The sequence below is a fragment of the Drosophila novamexicana genome, unplaced genomic scaffold (genome assembly GCF_003285875.2).
Source record: "Drosophila novamexicana strain 15010-1031.04,08,12 unplaced genomic scaffold, DnovRS2.1 tig00000434-arrow-pilon, whole genome shotgun sequence".
Classification (NCBI taxonomy): Eukaryota; Metazoa; Arthropoda; class Insecta; order Diptera; family Drosophilidae; genus Drosophila; species Drosophila novamexicana.
The window spans coordinates 3,295,715-3,316,771 of NW_020824802.1; the positions used below are offsets into that span (position 1 = coordinate 3,295,715).

Below are 21,057 nucleotides of genomic sequence, written 5' to 3' on the forward strand. Positions count from 1 at the left end.
GAAATAAAAGAAATATTTATGCCAATAATTATAAAAATGCACAAACCATTATACGCACCTGTGAAGCTAACCAAATATCCACTCGTATGAGACTCGAAATAGCTGCAAAGCTAAATGCCATAAGCAATGATAATTGTTATACACTTTAAGAAAACGCAAGCAATTATATACCGTATCTGATGAGAGAAGTGTCCGGTTAAATTTTCTTCGTTGGGGAGAGTTGGCATAACAGCCGGCACAGGCTGATGGCCATCTAATGGACAAAATGTGGGAGACGAGTAGGGGATCGTCTCATGGTTGGGCGGGTACGCTGGGTCCGGAACCGGGGCCCGATCTGGAAAAGTAAGGTGGATAAATAGTGTTTTTTTGTTAATTTATATTGAGTGTCTCACCTTTGTTGTTTACATTTTTATAGTTGTTACAGCTGTTTATTTTGTTCATGAGTTAGAAGTTCCGATTGTTTGACGTTATCGATTTGTGGTTCGTTTTGCATAGTGTTGTGAAAGTCTGTTTTGCTACAGACGTATAGCACTAACAATGTATAGACATACCAAACTTTGGGCGACTGGCACGGTTTTTGTTTTTTTGGCATGCCTGCAGTGGGCTTGAATGAAACAGGTGGATCGCACTTGTCACTCGTTTGGACTTTGATATGGAAAAAATGCAAGTAATCTTTTATTGGCATTATTATAATCTTAGGTTAAAGGGTCTTATGACGTGCAATTAACGATCAGAATGTATAGCATGCGTCTGGATCCATACCATTTGGTAAAACAAAAACAAAGACCGTGCCAGTCGCCCAAAATTACGCACCCATTGATAAAAATATCTCCGCCTCACGACAAACCCTTGATCAGCTCATTCACACACATTTGTGAGTGTGTATATGTGTGTGTGTAGAGCTCGAAATTCACAAATGCCAAAAACCTCAAATTTTGTCAAATTTGCATCGGGCAGGCAGGCAGGCAACCAACACGCACACAACGCATTAATGCTTCCATCCATATAGAAAAGTGTGTTAGTGTGCGTGGTTGGCCGACCCAAAAAGTTATAATGCACACATGCCAGCGATCAGGTACCCTTACCCCTACAACCACCATGGAAAATAGCAATTTTGCACATGAACAGGCCAAACCCTTTAATCATTTCACACAACTGCTTACTTGAAAGAGTGTGCGTCAATTTTTGGTTTTTCTTAAATTCTTCGACAAGCCGACGATCAATTACCCTTGCAGAAATACGACTTAAATATTTTTGTATTTTAAGCAAAATAGGTCCCTACTGTAAACAGAAAATAAATAAATATATTTCATTTAGGTCAATTAATTGTGTATTAAATAAAATTTGATCAAATTCTTCTCATCATGCCTGATTGGACGAATAAATACATGATAGAGCATTTAAATGTGAGTGCCTATTGCTACCACAAATAACCTATGGCTCGCGACAAACGCCGCGATCTACTTGTGCGCACATCCACACAACACAATCATAGGAATGTTTGTAGATCTCGGGGAGGGAGAAAGAGATGGACGCAAGTGCGCAAAGAAATGAGCGAAGCACATGCATACACACACATGTTTTTGGGCTGTAAGGATTTAAAAATGGCATACATACATATATTAAGAAAACGCATCATCAGCCGCGACGTTGTGCGCTGAGCGAGGTGCGGCTTCATACTGAACGTTCGGCTTTTGAGGCCGGCGATCAGCTGCCACTATCAACAGTCTTACTCAGTCTGGGCACACTAAAATGGTCGCAGATACCATTGGGGTGGCCTCGTTTCGATTTTTCTTATTTTCATAAAAAGTGCCATTTGGTATGTCTATACATTGTATGGTTAGTGCGTCTAGCTTTGCTGTCATCGATTGTGCGGACTGCGGGCCAGGGATGGGACTACACCCAGAGAAACCGATGAGCCAGCCGGCGCGACCCACCGAGAAACAAGCAGTTCCGTAACAAAGCAATCGACAAAATCGTAAATAGTGACATCCTGTTTTATGAGCGAATTGGGTAAATAATAAGAGCTAGAGTCACCAAACTTGATGTTGCTTCAAGAATATTATATATATGTCAATTATCCTCCATTTTATACCTATCGCCACCTCCCCGCTACCATCGCAGAGCTATAAATCAAGTTAATAACCCAACTTATATTGCCAACCAATCTAAGCCACAATTTTAATGTAATTGACTTTTTGAGAGTACACAAATATTCTATAGTACAATAAGATATACTGTAGAAAATTGGATTAGGATCGGTTAAAAAAATAAACAAAGTTATGCTTTACTGCTCAATTGGATGGGGTGCACATTGAAAGAATTTCTCTATACATGTACACACACACATTTATGCGCGTTTGCTTCGAGTTACATATACCAACAGTATTTCAATTGCGATTCTTTTCTGTGCTGCTATTTTAATCCGTTTTTTTCTCAATAATACTTAATTATTGGTGTGGCTGTAAAGTAGAGCCATGGCAAGTGTTGCGAACAGCACGCGACACGCGTTCGAGCCCTGTTGATACAACTTTTTTTTTTGTTTTGGCTGCTGAGACTGTTGAGAAGAGACGGCGGCAAGTAATGCGGTGAGTTGCGAGTTCGAACCCTGTTAACTTGAGCGTGGCTCGAGCTGCATTTGGTGTTTGAATAAGAGGGTTCAGGGTGTTCCCTATTTGGGAGCTCCTGACTAGAACCTCTTACTTGTTGTTATTAAACTGTGTATAAATACATATGTAAGTGCATTGTTGCCTTATTTCGCAGTTGTCTAATTAAGTAAAGATAATGTTTTTATTTAAAAATGTCGATTATATTACTGCATTTCTTTCCCATATACAAATATTTTGACTTCATATGCACTGATTTCAACCAGTGGTTCAGTTCCCGTTGGAGCTATTAGCTCGATAGGCCTTTTGAATGTACAACATGAGGTGTGTTTACATTCTATTATTTTTTTAAAAAACTGTCTGGTCTATTTGCTTAGAATTAATGTGTAAGGCTTTCTAGAACATGTATCTTCAAAATGGTATGTACATTTAGGGACAATATCCCTGAGAAAAGATATTAAGGTTCAAGAGCAAGGCTATTTTTTTTTATTTTTTCATTTTATTTGGGGTTAGCAACGAGGTTGCTGCACTGCTGTACAGATATCTTAAAAAGATTGGTTGGGTTAAACTATTGGCTTTAATCGTGTAAGTTAAAGGCGAAGTTGACCAAAAAGGTATACACATGTGCCCATGTTATCGCGGCCCCAATGCATGCACCTTTGCCACGTGCGCTGCGTCAGCGGACGACGACAACAACAAAGCTTACAGAAACGACAGCGACAACATTGGCAGCAGCTACAGCGGCAGCAGCGACAACGGCACCGGCGAAAACAGCTGCCGAATTTTAACTTTAACATTATATGTATATTGAAAATAAGTTATTAAGTAGCACTATTAATAAACGGTTCTTTTTCTTAATGACCTTAATTTGTATTTGCGGTGTTTTGGACCATTTTTCCTAAATTAAGATATATATAGAATGATGGAAACCTAATTTTTCAACCCCTTGGCTTACCCACATATTAAAACTAAAAAAAAATTATTGTAGATAGTGAATAATTAAATTTTTTGCAATTCTGCATTTAAATTTATGTGATTGTGGGCAACATATAAGATAAACAAGAGCATACAGAAGTGAGCGATTGCTATATTCGACGCTAAGTCACCGCCGCTAATTTGACGCACATGATGCACATGTTGATAATGAGTTATTCGATATACAAAATCATTCCGATACGAGAAACCATCGATTTTTATTTTAAAATCGATGTATATCGTGCACTCCTAATTCAGTTTTTTGTAATGTGTTAAGTAATATATTTAATGTAGTTTAAATTGTATGAATAAATAGTTTGTATTTGTAGATAAGAAGCGTCATAATGGAAGAATATGCACGCGAACCATGTCCTTACCGAATTGTGGATGATTGTGGTGGTGCATTCGCCATGGGTTGTATCGGAGGTGGTGTTTTCCAAGCAATTAAAGGTTTTCGAAACGCTCCATCAGGACTAAACAAGCGATTGGTATGCATAAATATTAATACAAACTAGACAAAGTGTTAATACTCATTTAAGGCCATTTAATAAATGTAGTTAATTCTTACGAATGACCAGAAAGAACGCTTAAATGTACATTTTGTACATTGTACAATGGTTCACTAATTACTTCCTGCAGACGCAATAATTATTAGTAATATGGAAAAATTCTCGCATTTTGCCTACCAATATTCTTTTTTGTGATATTTTTGCTGGTGACAATCAAAGTCTCTTCAAGCCGTTAATAAATACGAGATAAGTAACTGGCACATGTTTAGAACATCAGTGGATAATGTATGCTGTTTGAAAAAGTCTTACTAGCCATGAGAGTTGTCGCAAAACCCGGTGCAGTGTTTTCACACATCAATTGACAATTCCTATTCAAGATTGCTTACTTCAACATAAAAAAACAAAAAAATTAAGTATCCATTTTTAATCGTGTCAAGAAAATGTATTAACAACCTATTGACAACTTACAGTTTGTCAAGTAATTGTTTGCAAAATGAAAAACAGCACACAAATTCATTTTTAAACTTATATTTTACCGATTTAAACTATTTCTTCTCAATTTTTTTTGCATATAATTATTATTCTAAGTATTCTTCATAGATATAAGGCACAAACATAACAAAATTCAAAACGGCAAATGTAAAAAAAAACAGACAAAACGAAAAGGAGTCAATTTTTGCGCTGTCAATTAATTCTTTGCAAAATGCAAAACATTACTATATACATAACTAAATCTAGGAAACTATAGCTATGGAGGTACTAATATTTGGTATATTGGCCATTAGCATCCATTACAGCCCGCAGACGACGTGACATTGAGTGAATAAGGTTATTTGGGTCATCGATTTCGGGTATTTTCATCCATTCTTCTTGAATGGCCTTGATGAGAGCGTTTTTATCAGTTGGGCTCTGTTAAGCGCTTCTTTAGGAAAGCCCACAAATTTTCAATTGGGTTTAAGTCAGGACTCTGGGCAGGGGTGTCAATGACTTTGCTGCAATTATACAGTAGCCAAGTCCTGCACAAAAACGATTTGTGTTTGGGGTCGTTGTCCTGATAAAGCTTGTACCTCTGTTTATTGGGGTTTTGAGGGTCTTCGAAGCCAAACTTTATTGCGCTCCTTGACAATTCATTCTTTAGAATGTCCAAGTAAAACTCTTTCGTCATCACATCATTGAAAATGCGCAGCTCACCAACACCTTTCGACGATATGCAGCCCCACACCATTACCGAAAGCTTGCCAAACTTTACTTTGCCTATGATTTCGGTAACCATTTTGAGGGTTTGTTGTACTTTTGGGACAAACAAAAATGACACGTCGAAGATGTTATAAATAGTTTGTTTAAATAACGAAAACATCTCGGATAACTCCATCAACGCTTTGCAAATCTTGTGGTTATAATAAACCAACTGGATAATATCACTAACCAAACATCATATAGACTGGACAAACAGTGTAATATGCTGGGGCCACGCGTTTCATATGCGGCTGGTCAAAAGTCGCCTTCGTTTTTGATCGGGTTCGAGTCACGCCCGCACGCTCAGACAGCAAGAGAGTAAGAAATATATACATATATATATATATATAAATATATGTATGACTTTTGTGATAGAATGGCATCGCTGCCCTTTTTATTCGGTTACACTACAGGAAACTGCTTTGGCTCAGTGTTCTTTCGATTTGTCTATTTACCGTTTTATCTGGCCGCACAAGAAAAAATGTTCACAAATTCAATTTTTCTCAAAAGTCGGTGGCTTTCTTCCCTTTTGAAGGGACGAGTAATATGAAATAATGAAAGGGTTTGCCACGTCGTTGCCAAAATCTTGCATTTTAGCTCGTTATCGTTGGTAAGGGTACCTAAGCGTTGGCATGTGTGCATTTATAATATTTTGGACTCGCTATTCACGCATACTTACATATTTTGTATATGAATAGAAGAATTTATGCGCTTGTGTGCTCTCTAATACACACACACAAATGTGTGTGAATGGGGAGATCGCGGGCGCAAAACAAAATTCTTTATCGGCACAAGTCTGGATAGAATAAATTGAATGAAACGACTTAGTATGATCACTCAATAATATTCGCTCCCTTTTTATTCGCATTTCTACCGAAGAAGTTTCGATTTTGCGAAAAGTGTGAAATACATTTCAAATGATTTCTCGTATAGATATTTGGAGATAATATTTGAACACGAAACGTCATCCACCATCTCTTTAACCCCCATTTCCACCAAGGAGGAATACCTTTACCGAAAAATGTGAATTGTGTAACTTCAGTGAAAATTTCATATATTTATATTTATATATACATACATATATAATAATTATATGTAATATATAATCATTAAGAATACGTCTTAGGAAGTTAATAAACATATGTTCAAACTTAACTTCCCCATCCGATTCTGTACCGTTGTAGAGGGTATTATAACATTATCATGAAATGTCCAACGCATATAAGACATCTGCGACTCCCAATATTATATACATATATTCTTGAACAGTATCAACAGCCATGCAAATTACTCTCAGCCTTAAAGTTATCGTAAAAATCCTATCAACATTGGAGCATTTGTACCCAAAGCTACAACCCGTTATTTATTGAACATAAATCCAAACAAGCTAAGCTACATATATGCTTGAAAATATATTTTCAATATTTATATTTTGAATTAGAGATAAATAGACTTTTTCGAAAGTAGTTAACTTTGAACATTTCTCGACTGAGCTGAGCATCGCAAAGCCCAAAGAAGGTGCCCATTAGTGTGGAAAAATCGCGAAATCGTATACCATCCGATCCATTTTCAGAGATCTTTGTGCAATTTCACAGTTTTCAAAATCATTCCCTGACTTCGCGCTAAAATTCATTGTCAAAGTTCTTTACGAAAAATCAGTTGAGACGTTTACCTTTCGCAGACACCCAGGCTTCCTCTGTGGAAGGCTTAGAAGATTTTTTGAGCGAAGCTTTAAATTTTGTCTGATTTTCTTCAAACAAACAATGCCTTACATAAAAACTTAATAAGTAAGTGGCGAACAACGAATACATGAAAGGCTGAAGATGGACTTTTCTTCAACTGAAGCTGTTGAGCGAATCGAGATGTAATTTAATGACCCACCATCCAAAACAGCACGACACGGAACTAGAGTCCCACACCGCTTTTTAACTAGTACAATAAAAGTGGCCAGGAACACAACATTGCTGCTGAGGTTGTTGGCAACAAGAGGGGTAGAGGCGGGGGCTGAAGAAGCTGCAGTAGGAGTGACACCGTGATGAGTCGAATGCAACACGTCTAAATGCAGAAGTGTGTGGTGTTTGGAGCCACATGTGCGACAAGTTCCGGAATTGCATGTTCGTAAAAGAACCCTTTTAAGGCAGTTGAGGCATAAAGATAACCGTTTTGCTTCCTTGAGACTCATTTTTTGAGGCAAATTGCCAAATCTTGGGCATTGCCATATATTATGCACTTCGCCATTACAAAATACGCAAACAGCAGCCATTGAGTTAGTAGCAACGAGTGATGTCCTACTGGGGTTAGTCTGTTTGTTCTTGCCCACATGAGAGCTCGGCGTATAGGTTGCCATAGCATAATCCACACTCTCTAGGGTTCTGTAGCGTTGCTCCAAAAATGTGGCAATTTGTGCCCATGATGGAATTAAATTTGCAAGGGCGGGATCCTCCAGCTTCTCTTCCCACTCCGCCTGCGTAGCAGGATCCAGTTTTTGCAGTAGCACCTGAAGAAGGATGCAACCAGCAATTTGCTCCTTGCTACCCAAACTGGTGAGAGCACGAATATGGGCATTAAACTTATCCGACAATTCACGCAGCATGCCAGCGGAGCCATGCTCTACCTTCTCGAGCCCCAGCAGTTCAACGATGTGATTTCTGATTTCTCTGATATTTCCAATGACCGAATGGTATCCAGCGCAGAGTCCTTCAAGGAGAGCCGCAAATGCTGCATTTTTTCAATGTTTGTGAGTTCGGGATGATTTTCGATTAAAGTTGTGAACATTAAAAAGAAATCTGACCACTCTGTATAACCTCAAAAAAACGTTGGCAATTTGATTGGCGGTAAGGTCGGTAATGCTCTGGATCTAGTCATTGACGCATCAGCAATAGTCTCATTTACAAATGTGGAGCTGGACGGCAATGCTATACTGCGCTTAGCGATTTCAAACAGCACCGAAGTCTCCAAAGTTACTCAAAGCTGCCAATTTCGTCAAAGTCTTGTTCTTCCAATTTGTTTTGAGCGTCTTCGAATGCAGATTCCATTTTTTTTAATCCGCTTGAGCAGCACCGAAAATGCAATTTCATAATTTTTGGCAAGGGGCGTTTGGTTAAGGCTAGATTGAAGCGCCTGCAACCGATCATACGAGGACGCCACCTTGCGCTTTAAAAATGACACCCTGTTGGCTGCGCCAGCAATTCAGCACTAGAACTTTCCATGGCAACCGAAGAAATCGAAAAAAGGTCAAAGAAAACCGAATTACAACTGCACACGAAAGTTCGTTGACCGTTGATTAATTGTCAGCACTGTACTCTTAAGCGCGCGCAACAGTTAGTCGAATAAAAACACATGTAAAATGCCAACGCGTCTGTATGTAAGTGTATATATGCTAATGTACGTACACAAACTCCTATTTACTGCAATTTACCGCATGACAATTGCTCGAACATATGTATATATATAAGAGCGGTTTTTAATTGCTGCCGAAGCTAGCTACAACTAGCTCAATTTTAATTTGAATAATTTTATGCAACAATATAATATTATATAAAAAGATCACGTCGGGGTTGGGCTAACAAGCTTTTTTATTAGCACTTAATAGCGAGAAGTGAAGGATGTTATAAAAATTCCGCTTTTTCTTATAAGTTCATGCAACGGGTTTGTTTTTATAACGATCAATCAGTACTCGGCGAATAGATAATAGCACTGCCCAGCATCGAGGTCTTTGCATGAGATGATGGAGTTAAAGTTAATGAAAATTGTAATGGAACTACACATCATTTGAAGTAAAAAAAATGGTTTTTAAAAAGATTCAATGAAGAATATCGGAGCCCTTGTCCTTGTGGTGCACATTATCCGTGGCCGTACCAGTAACATGTGTAATTTTCAATCAGTTTTCATATTTTACAAATGACTTTCACCCTTTCTTCTTTTTCATCCACCAAACGAGTAAACTGCTGATACATTTCCAAGACTTTCATAGTAGGAATCATCATTTTACCAACATATATACATCTTTGGAGAACCAGATTAGTATAAGGGGACAACATTATCATTACCTTAATCGACGATCATATTTAGCCGAATAATTGACTGCACAGAACGCAATGATAGCGGCAGATTAAGGAGGATTTGAACACTCCGCTGGAAAAGGTCCTTTGGCATACATTGATACATTTATCTACTAAATGCCCAAAATGTAGCGTCTTTGGAGTTAACACAGCCGATTATGAAGTTCTTCAATTTGAAAAACGCGAAAGACGTTAAAAAATTCTTTGTTAATTTCATTGATTGAGAGTGCGTCCTTTAAAGTTGAAGCCGATTACACAAAATGACCCTGGATATTAAGTTCCTCACATTTATTATCTCTATACGTAGAATAATGATATCCACATACATTTATCTACTTGATGCCCAAAATTTAGCGCCTTTGCAGTTAAAACAACCGATTAAGAAGTTCTTCAATTTGAAATACGCGAAGATGTTACTTATTTAATGTTAAAAAATTCTTTGTTAATTTCATTGCTTGAGAGTTCGCCCTTTAAAGTTGAAGCCGATTACACAATATGAACCTGGATATTAAGTTCCCCATTTATATTATCCACGAATACTTGGAATCAACAATCTTCTTTAGTCTGCAGACTTACAGTTGCAACCAAACACAGCCAACACTGATCACAATGAATCGAATCCAGGTACTATTTTTATCAAGATTTTCAATTAAAAAATCGTATGCGCCAGCATTAAAAAAGCAATCCATTTAATTGTGATCCCGAAGACTATCTAAACGGAATATACGGAATAGTAGCTGAAAAGGGCATAGGCTTTAAGAAGTGCTAAGGGAAAACAAAAAGGGATAGTTGTATCCATAGAAAAGAAAAGAAAGTCTATTAAAAAAAAAAATAAATATAAAAGGTAAGAGGGTAAATGCGAAACACAATCGATAAAGCACACAAGTAGGATAAGTCCCGTGTGGAATATAAACTATAAGTAGCCGAGTTGTTAGTAATTATAATCTGTCGCCATATCCTTTGTGTGATTTTAATAAAAATGTTTTCTATAGATCGGAAGTGTGGCTGCAATAAAAACTCGATCACCCGTAATAGCGGGAAATTTTGCGATTTGGGGAGGAATGTTTAGTACAATTGACTGCACCTTGGTACATATCCGAAAAAAGGAAGACCCATGGAATTCAATTATAAGCGGTGCTGCAACAGGAGGAATCTTAGCAGCTAGAAATGGTAAGCCATTAACAAATGTATTAAATACAGGCTGTTCAGACATGAATTTGTGATGTATTGCTATCTTGATAATACAGCAACAATCGAATTTACAAATGTTTCATGGACCGGAAAGAAGTGTAAACATAATATTAATTTTAAAAATCTTCACTGCAAAGCATAAAATTTATAGATACGATACCATTTGTATATCTTTTCTTATTAAAAATGAATGAGTATAATTGGTTTGCGAAGAATTTGCTGCCCGTCCGTGAATTAAAGTCAGATAAAAATATGAGTTTATATATATATAATACAATTTTATCCGATTTGCTATTTTATTTTTAGACCCTAAGCCCATAGAAAATAGGTAAAACGGGAATAATGTATTTGTACAAACGTATGTAACAGGCACAGGGAGACATATTCGACTCCATAAAGTATACATATTCTTGATCAGTATCAACAGCCGAGTCGATCTAGCCATCCATATGTATGAACGCAAGGATATCTGAACCTATAAGAGTTAGAGACTTGCAATTTGGAATGCAGGTCCTCCTAGTGCGCGCGCAGTGCAATAACTTTCCCCGTTTGCAAGCAATCGATGAAAATCGATATCGATATCCCGATTAGTAAGCAAATCTCCTAGTTTTAAGAGCTGGGGTTAGGCTTGACATGTAGCTTCTTGAATAGTATATATATATAAAAAATCTTCATATATTTTTAACTATTATATATTAACAATATTCAATGCGTATTTATGGTTAACATCAGTTGGTGTAATCAATACTCATTTTCTTACTCAAACATATGTATGTTTATAAAACCTAAGAGAATACATTTATTTGTTTGCACACATACATACGTACCTTCTGGGCTTAAGCCTAGACATAAATATACTGTCACTTTAAATCGCCGAGCGTCATTAATACAATTTTGTTTATAAACAATTAATATTGATATTAATATATATTGCTAAAATTATGCGGCAATCTAAGAGCATAATATTATCTTAAGAGTACGCATTTTGATATGTACATCTACTTCTTTCTTCCTTTTTTTTTTTTTATTAATTTTTACTTAAAACACTATTTTATCTACCAATACCCTTCTTCTTAGCTGTTGGGTCTAATAGCGTCACTGACAAAATTAGCTGTGAAAAGAGGCATAACTGGCAGGACGGGCATTCGGTCGGTGATGCTATTAGAAAGTAGTGTATTCTAATTAGGCTTTAGCATTAAATATCAATAATTTGAGGCATTCACACTCGTTTTTGTCGACCATTAATAAATAGGTAAATAAAATATATGTGTTAAAATGTATTATTATTTATAAAATTTTAAAAATATTATATAACATTTTTAATTTAATTGTTAGAATTTTCAGTAATCAAACTATTATTTTAAATTACTAATTTTACTAAATTATATTTTTATTAAAATTTTAAAAATTATATAAAATACCTAGGTGAAAAAATGTCAGTTTTGACAGACAAGGCCCAGTTTACAGGGTTAGCAAGAGCTAGAGATATAAATCAAAAGTTACAGGTTAGAGAAATTCCAATTCGTGTAATTCAGCAAACACGTAACACAAGTGTAAGGCGAAGTGCTCGAATTCAATCACGTCAGGACATTTTTGACACCAATAGATGTTGTCAGGTTATTGAAAGCAAGTGTAGTGCAGAAGTAAGCTCAGATATTTTATATCTATCCTCTATTTTTTCTTCTGTCAATAATAATTATAGCTTTTGCACAAAAAAGTAGTCGTTGCATTAAATTAGGCAAAAAACAAAGGCTTCTATTCCGAATGGCATAGATTTTCCCGATCTGACAGATGGTTTGAAAGGCTTAACGCCTTTGCAGAAAGCATCAAATTACTATTAACGAACAATGGTTGTCGTCCTTTCAATTCAGCTGCTCATTGGGAAGCAAAAATAAGAGGGTATCAGATGATTAGACGGATTGGATTTTTTAAGAATTAGCTGCTGATTTAGGTTTTGACAATAAAGCCCGTCTTATTACAGCTGACCCTGTCACTTACGCTAGGTATTTTGTAACAGGGAGGCAGTGATTTTGGCAATCACAGGCCTATTAAGTATTGTTGGCGATTTGAGTTTGTAAGGAAGCTACTGGCCGGGGTACAAATCTCATCCTTACCAGGACCAGTAATCTACAAAACAATTGTAAGTTTACTGTGATGGTGGGTTTAGAGTGGAGAGGAGGTGCTTCAAATAAACTATGACTTCAACCATTTCATAGGGTAAAGAGGGAACCACATACGCATGGCCGAGATTGCTCACACGGCCCTCAAACTAAGCCCCGATTCACACACACACGGCCGGGATTGCTCGCGCGGTCGCAGGGCTAAGCCCCTGTTCCCCCATGTACTGGCGGAATTGCTCACGCGGTCGGCAGCTTAAGTTACCATCCACACATACACGGGACACTAGGTTATGGGGAGAGGTTAGGTTAAACACGAGTTACTCTGGTGCTCGAGGTTAAGGTTAGTAGAAAATATAAAGAACTAATCGACTTTCATTGCTAGCTTCCTACACGATTTCACTAAGCTAAGGCCCTGCCACACTGTACACTCTAAGTTTCCCTTTTCTCGTTCTCTCGCTGACACAAGTACTCACCTCGGTGCTCAATCGAAAAGTGCCGGCTCGCTCGTTAGCCGTGCGCTTGCTTCAGCTTCGCCACGAGCTTTCGCAACTTCGCTTCGGAGTTTTCGCTCTTCGCTGCCGAATCGAAGTTTCGCTCTCGCAGGCGGTGTTTAGCAACCGATCAGCAACGCACGGTTGCTGCAGCGGCCGGCGGTTAAATTCAAATATTGAAGGCTACTTGCCCATAACTATGCACTTATTCTAGTAATACACGGACTATGCGGTTAACGGCACCTTGCCTTTTAATTTAACTTAAATTAATTATATCGGCGGCTTATCGCCTCTTACAAATCTACTATCTTGTCGGCGTCTTGCCTCTTACAAATCTACTGCCTTGTACTAATACAATTGATGCTTATGAACTAAAAAAACGATCAAATAATACTGCCAGTGGCTCCTTGCCATGACGTTGGCGATGCAAACGACGGCTCCTTGCCGTGGGCTCAAAACTATGGGGGACTGACTTAAATAGCCGCCTCGCAAGTTTCAGCAAAGAGGCTCCCCGCACAATATGTAGATTTGGTATTCCATACTCTCCCATGCCCCAAACAGAAAATCTATTCCCAATCGAATACGATGCTGAAAATAAAGAAACAATTTCGAAAAAGTTTAAGGCATTTTAGAGTATCCGTTTGATCCTGTAGATTACATTATCAATTTCAATAAAGTATTAATGCTATATAAATGCACTAAGACCGAGCATTCAAAAACCCAAAAAATATTTAAATCAACATTCAGCATTAAAGCATCATTTATTCGCAGCAATAAAGCTTAACTTTTATAATTCTCACCTTCTACTGCAGCGTGCCAATGTAGATATCCAGTTTTTATTAGTTCCCTATGCTTGCTGCAGTTCCGTCACTTCAAAGCTAATGTGTGAGGCTGTAAGTGTGATTAGCAGGGGAAATGCAACTTTAAAGCAAAAGTTAGAGTATATAGGTCATATGTTTATTTTGGGTAGGGAAATATCTACCTAGGAAGCCATTTACTGCTGTTTAGTTATGCCTTTTTCAATAACTCATTGCCTGAGCATCGGGTTGGGTTAACGAACTCTAGGCAAAAGTTGCGATACTTACCCGATGACTCAGAAGTAATATTGGCAATAGGACTTATAGACCATTATGTACAGCGCCCAGACGCTTTCGATAGTTTATGCCTAGCTGTTTTTACTGCTTTATATATTTTTAGCAAACGGCATAGTGGTACATGCCAATAAGTAGATGATGCTAATGACATTGAAACACCTTGGGCTTCCCAGCAATTAGATTACGCGATGGTAGTGGTTTCTTTAAGAAGAGGTACACTCTTAGTATAATTAGGTTTAGGTGATTTAATATTTATACTGATAGGAGGAAATATTTTCGAGAACTAGTAATGTTGTATGTCACATTGATTGATGCAAATGTAAAACCAGTAGCGAGAGACTGTGAATCGTTTTCTGGCCAAAATCTTGAGTTAATCGAGAGCAATCGCAGGAAATATAATAGCTTAGATGATAGTGACCTGCAGCATGCAGTACAGGCAAAAAATGTTGAAAATCAAGAAATAGTAGATGGTAAATTTCAAGTATTAAGATTGCCAGAAAAAAATTCTCAATTAAATGTTTTAAACATTAATGGGAAATGACGAGAATCTAGATTCAGAAGATAACAATGTCCGTTTGATAAAACTTTCAACTACAGTTTCAGCTGAAAGTTAAGCAGAGCACTTAGTTAAAAACAGGAAACATTTTTTTCACTATGCCATAAACAAATCCGACTTCTAAGAATTTGTTGTAGGTGGTGCGGAAAAACCGACTTATCTTATCTTCGCTCTTTTTAATCTTATGCCGTATGCAGCGTGAAACTGCTTTCGGTTTGTTTATTATAGGAGATTTTGTTCCGAGTTTCTGAGATTGCGGATTGGGAAACTACTTTGAACACATTACGATCACTTAGTTAATTTCTATATGTATTTTGTTGCTTATGTATTTTTATGTATGTGCTTTCTTGTAGGACCGATTATCAAATTCAATTTCGCCCACTATTTGTAACATTAGTAATGTGCACGGTGTGCTGTCTTCTGTGAGGTAACCGATTGAGCCATACAGATATGATACACCTCTGTAACGAGGTGTATAAAATATTAAAACATTTCGTTTTGGGAGTTTTATATTTTGGCATTTTTGTTTATACACATTTCATCTGGCATTTATCTACTTCGCATTACTTACTCACGTTTCTTAATGCTAATGCAAAATGCCAGTTACCGTCAGAAGGAGCGACGATGGGTTGAATGTAAGTAAATAGATTCCTTGAGGACTTTTGTGTAAGATTTTTTATTGGAACTGTTGATATACTTAAGAGATGTCTTTTTTAAAGACTAGAAACTAGAAGAGAGTGAGAATAAAATATTAAATGCCATACCCAATTTTCTATTATTTTCTACACTTTAGGTGATTAATGTAAGAGGCTATATTGTTCCAATTCCACATTCATTTTCCAGTGAACTTTCTTTATAATACTTATCTAAAGGTGAACGCTCAGTCTGGCAAATAGATTCCTAACTTGTAGCTGCAGCAATCACAAAATCTACATCCATATCAGCGACATTAAAAAAAAAATCGGATTTCCCCATCGCGAAAAAATCAGGAAATGTGCAATGATTCCAATGCTGCCTTCACAATCTCTATTCTGCATCTGAAAAATAAAGCTTTTATATTAAGAAAGAAGTTTTAAAGAAATACCGTAGTTGCGGTTACGGAACGCAGTGCTATTTCCATAGTTCTGCCTTTTCTGCAGGCATGTTGAGAAGATTACGCAATGGTGCCTTTTATGTTGCGATTTACTAGAAGTAATATTTTAATGGAAAATGTAAGCCTTAAGGGTGAATGATAGACTTTTTTTTTTATACCCTGAACCCATTAATAATGTGTATAAGGGAATATTGTATTTGTGCAAAATCCAAATGTATGTAACAGGCAGAAGGAAGCATCTCCGACCCCATAAAGTATATATATTCTTGATCAGCATCAATAGCCGAGTCGATCTAGCCATGCCCGTCTGTCCGTCCGTCCGTATGTATGAACGCAAGGATCTCAGAACCTATAAGAGCTAGAGACTTGAAATTTTAGATGTAGGTGCTCCTAGTGCCTGCGCAGATCGAGTTTGTTTCCGATTATCGATAACTTACTCCGTTTCCAAGCAATCGATATCGATATCTTGTTTTTTTGGGCCATTTTGGTAAATAATAAGAGCTAGAGTAACCAAACTTGACATAAAGCTTCTAAAATAGAATATAAATATGCATTTGATGTTGGAAAAAAAGAGTTCAGAGTTTCCCCTAGTCGGGAGCCCCCGACCAGAACCTCTTACTTGTTTTTTTTGTAAAAGTAGCTTAAAAACCATAGACCCCATATTGACACCGTGCCACAACAGATGGGTCGACTGATTTAGAGTAAAATATACTGACTGACGTCACCTATACTGATTTCAGTAAGGCTTTCGACTCTGTTAAGCACAACTTACTGCTTTATAAATTATGCTTTCTCGTCTTCCCAGTCCAACCTTTGAACTGGAACTTAAAGTATTAGCTAACAACACCCAAAGGGTTCTTTCGTCTTCTAAACATATTCTGGTGACTTGCGGTGTTCCTCAAGGTAGTCATCTTGGCCCTCTACTCTTTACTCTTCCCTCGATACCGTATCACTTTCGAGTTTTAATGTGTGCTGATGATGTGGCAAAGATATGGCATAATGTTATCTTTTACAAGCCGACATTGATTCTTTTCAGTCTTGTGTTAACAGTACTTCTAATCAAGTTAGGTCTAGGTTAGATCTATGTGTCATTCTTAATCATAAATTTAAATTCTACTCTCATGCACCGTGGTCAATAAGGCCAGAATTTTATTGGGTTTCATCAAGCGATGGTCGAAGGAATTTGACGATCCGTACACGACAAAGATCCTTTATAAAACTTTGGTACGACCTATACTTGGGTATGTCTCATGTATCTGGTCACCACAATATTCCATTCATTATTAAATAGTGTAACAACCCGGCCGCTTTACAGCTTCCGTCGGTTGTGTTATTGTACCTTATAACCATAAATGCGATTAAAATATAAAAGCCTTAAAAATAAAAATGTAAAAAAGATATCTGTCTGATTAATACGCATTTGAAAATATATAAATATTATTAATTTTATTTTCAGGTATTCCTGCAATGGCTGGAAGTGCCATTATAGGAGGAGTTTTATTGGCTCTTATTGAAGGTGTTGGAATATTATTTACAAGAATATCTGCTGACCAATTCAAAAATCCTTCGCCACCAACTGAAGATCCAGCTGCACTTGGAGATCCAGTAAACAACTTCACGTTTGGCCCTTCCAACAATAAGCATTATCAATAAAATAAGAGGTTCTCCATAATAAAAAAATATTTTTATGCATAAAAACATAACAAAAAACGGATCACCATTTTGTTAATACAGTTACAGGCAATTATAGTTAATTTTAGTCTAATAGCAAACTACTTGCTTAGTATTTAGTAGTGTGGGGATTTCTAGTTCAATTTGCTGAATAAGTTCGCTCGTTCAGTTTCTAATCACTGAATATGGTAGTTTATTTTGATGTCTCGTTCCATCGAACTTGGTCTGAACTTAACGACACAACTCTAGTATTTAGATGCTGGTATCTTTTAATCTAGGTTCAACTTGTCAGCAACCATGGCCGAATCTCATCTCTATATAAAACTGTTTGTCCTCACAGACACAGATTTCCACAGTTCTTTACGAAAAATAATTTGAGACCTGTTTCCCGTTTTTTTTTTTTTAAATCCGTGAAATATGCGATTAAAAGCTTATTTTGGCGAAGTTTTGTCTGTTTTGCTTAAAACTTATTTTCAAAGCCTATTTTAAGAACTAAATGAATGCGTATTTCTGCGATTTTGGAAATTCCATCGCTTCTATGGTAATTTGTTGGAAAATTTATTACTTTTTTTTTTTACCAACCACTCGGCTTCTAACCCATTTTCAGAGATTTTTTTTAACATTTATTTGAAATGATTTTTGCGAAATCCTTTGTCCTTAGATGGTAAACAGGGGTCAATAGTTATTTTTTTGGCATCATGATTCTAACCACAAGGCGGAATGCATTAATTCCAACTATTGGTTCTTTATTTTGGGTTCTAGATAATACTAGACGACTTAAATTTTACACCGCCGGGAACTGGTTGAAAATGAATATCTAAAATTGTGGTATCTATTCTTTGGCATACAGGCGGCTGGGCGCATTTCGAAGCGGGCCTCCCTGACCTTTACAGGCACAAAGACTGTTGAGCGGCGCCACAGCAATTCTTCCTCTAAAATTCACAAATCTTTCTGTTTGTGGGGGAGAAGTCAAAAAAGTAATTTCATCGCAGATTGAAACAATATATACATATATATTTATCCCCAATCTGAGTCGTAATTTATTGAAAATAGCGGCTGCATGTACGGAACTTCAAATTACTAGCGTCTTTCATTGCATTACTTCGGAGCTGTTGAACTCTGGGGAGCAGTCTTGTGAGCTTGTAAAAAACTGAACAGAGTGGGTCTTTATCTTTTATAGTGGCCAACATTATGGTCGGAATGAAATACCGCCACAGCTGCGGGGTCACCGCAGCCACCTTGCCGTCAACGTCTAACTAAAACGTCTTGCAGTTCCTTAGCGTCTAAATAGCGCGGTTAAAAATATAGCTCATCCCTGTAATAATTCGTGCCTTTAAATCTCCTGCAAGCCTACGAAGAAGCTACGGGTTATGCAATGAATTCATATGCAATTTAGGTTCATACTGATTCGATTCGAGCCACCAGAGAGCCCATTACAATATGCTGATCCTCTGGTGCATATTCGACGATGCTCTCATTATTGGCGAACTCTGCCTCTGGGCTTATGTCAAATAGGTGTGTAATCATACAGCGACTCCTGAGTGCAGTTTTGGCTTCAGGGTCAAACAGCCTGTAGGCTTAAGCATCAACACAATACCCTTTGATAATACATCGTTTTAATTTTGGGCTAAGCTTATTTCTTGATCGTTCATCAAGCATGTATGCTATTTGGCCTATTGTGCGCAAAGATTAAATAACTAAAACATGATTCTCTCACAATTTGAATAGTTTTTGTAGACATATTGTTCTGTATTATTTTTTAGCATACGCTTTGTTGAATAAACATTGAATATTCATTACCATTGACAAAAATAGATATAGTTAAAATATAAACGCAAGTCAGTGACACGATCAAATGCAATATGCTCATCCACTTGACGGATGCCTGTCTTACGGCGTTACCGCTAACCATACATACCACATACCAATGAGTAAGTACATAACTAATCGTGCATTGATACTTTAATATAACCATATATGCATAAGTACGGTCTCTCTCTCTAAGTGAACATGCTCGCTCATTGGATTACGCTAAGTCAGAATTGACACATATGTAAATGAAATTTGCATGCAGTAAGTAACCGGCTTGGCGATCAATATAAAATATATTATTTCTGCGATCTTTAGTGCTTCTGAAGCAATGTTAATTAATTGTCAAAAGTTAATGGTCATTACAATTTCATTTGGCTTAGTCGTTGTCGTTTCCCAAGTATTGCCACTTAAATTAACCGTTGTTACAGACTAAGCGCTGGTATATAAGTGTAGTGCACGCATACATACACACGTACATAGCAAACCATCTGCAGTCCGCTTATTTTCGTTCTATGTGCTTAGAGGGGGCTGTGCAATTGTTATTGTTCGCATTTTTCGTTGGCGCGTTTCGGTCAAGAGACACCCACTACCTTACTCTATTAATCAGTCATATCACTTTTTTGGAGTCGTTTGGCACACAGCGTGCACGCCTAAAATTAACTTGACGTAGTTGATATATAAAGCAAATTCGATTTTTAATTTCAATAATTAATTATTAAATTGAGTTAGGATTCAAATAAAGCAACTAAAGAATGTTTGGACGATTCAAGAAAGAATCGCAATATGTATATTAAAAGCCTAATGCGTTTGTTAAACGCAAAAATTAAACCTAGAATATACAGAGTTAGAATGTAGATTAGAAAAGCTGGCCTCACATAAGATACAACGTTAAACTATCAGACTCGAGTAGAAACTTTTGACAAATGATGATTAACGTGGCGAGCTAAAAGAACTCTGTATAAGGAAAAAAACTCGTTTAAAGTCCGTTATAAAGTCATTAAGTCCTGCAACGCCCTCAGGCTCCACGCACACGTCTTCTGCATCTGGCACTTCTCAAGTTTAGTGGAAAAGAATTTGACTTCAAGAGTTATAGTAGCCTGCTCGAAAGTCTTTTTCATAATGATCATGCGATTCCGAGTATAGAGAAATTCGAACATGTTTCTCTGGTGAAGCTTTATGCACTGTTAGAGCGTTTCAAGTCACCGAGGACAGTTATAAATACGACAATCAATGTCTAATATTTTATGAAAATTTTTCGGATGTCTAGCCTGCCAAAAATAGCACAACATTAAGATCTATGATTTATATTGTCTCCGCCATCCATGGATCGGTTCTGTCAATAGGTGATCACATTCACCATCGTCAAAGACTGTTTCCAAAAATAATAATCAAGGCTCGTTTTCGTGTTCTGTGGCTGGTGTAAGAAACGATCATGTGATCCCCAAATGTGTATATAGCGGTTCCGAAGGCCATTCAATTCTGAATTGATCCGCATATGCCGCATTACCAGTACAGCAGCTGTTTTAGTTCGCTATGGCGGCTCCTTTATGCATCAATTGCCTTCGATAGAGGCACACTGCAGTCGTTCGCACCACACACTGTCGTATAGATTCTCTCCCGCTTCCAACACTTGAGCGTTATC

At 37.2% G+C, this 21,057-nt stretch overlaps 1 protein-coding gene across 2 annotated transcripts; it reads left to right on the forward strand.

Annotated features, from left to right (window-relative positions):
- Positions 1 to 3,794: 3,794 nt before the first annotated feature.
- LOC115760396 (mitochondrial import inner membrane translocase subunit Tim17-B) lies at positions 3,795 to 17,635 on the forward strand. Of its 2 annotated transcripts, XM_030701698.1 has the most exons (4): positions 3,795 to 3,857; positions 3,911 to 4,069; positions 10,380 to 10,557; positions 17,389 to 17,635. In XM_030701698.1, exons 2-4 carry the CDS (start codon positions 3,926 to 3,928, stop codon positions 17,583 to 17,585), a joined length of 519 nt encoding a protein of 172 aa, XP_030557558.1. In that variant the 5' UTR covers positions 3,795 to 3,857; positions 3,911 to 3,925; the 3' UTR covers positions 17,586 to 17,635. The 2 variants fall into 2 exon arrangements, with proteins under 2 accessions (XP_030557558.1, XP_030557559.1); XM_030701699.1 differs by lacking the exon at positions 3,795 to 3,857 and having other exon boundaries at positions 3,898 to 4,069.
- The last annotated feature ends 3,422 nt before the right edge of the window (positions 17,636 to 21,057 follow it).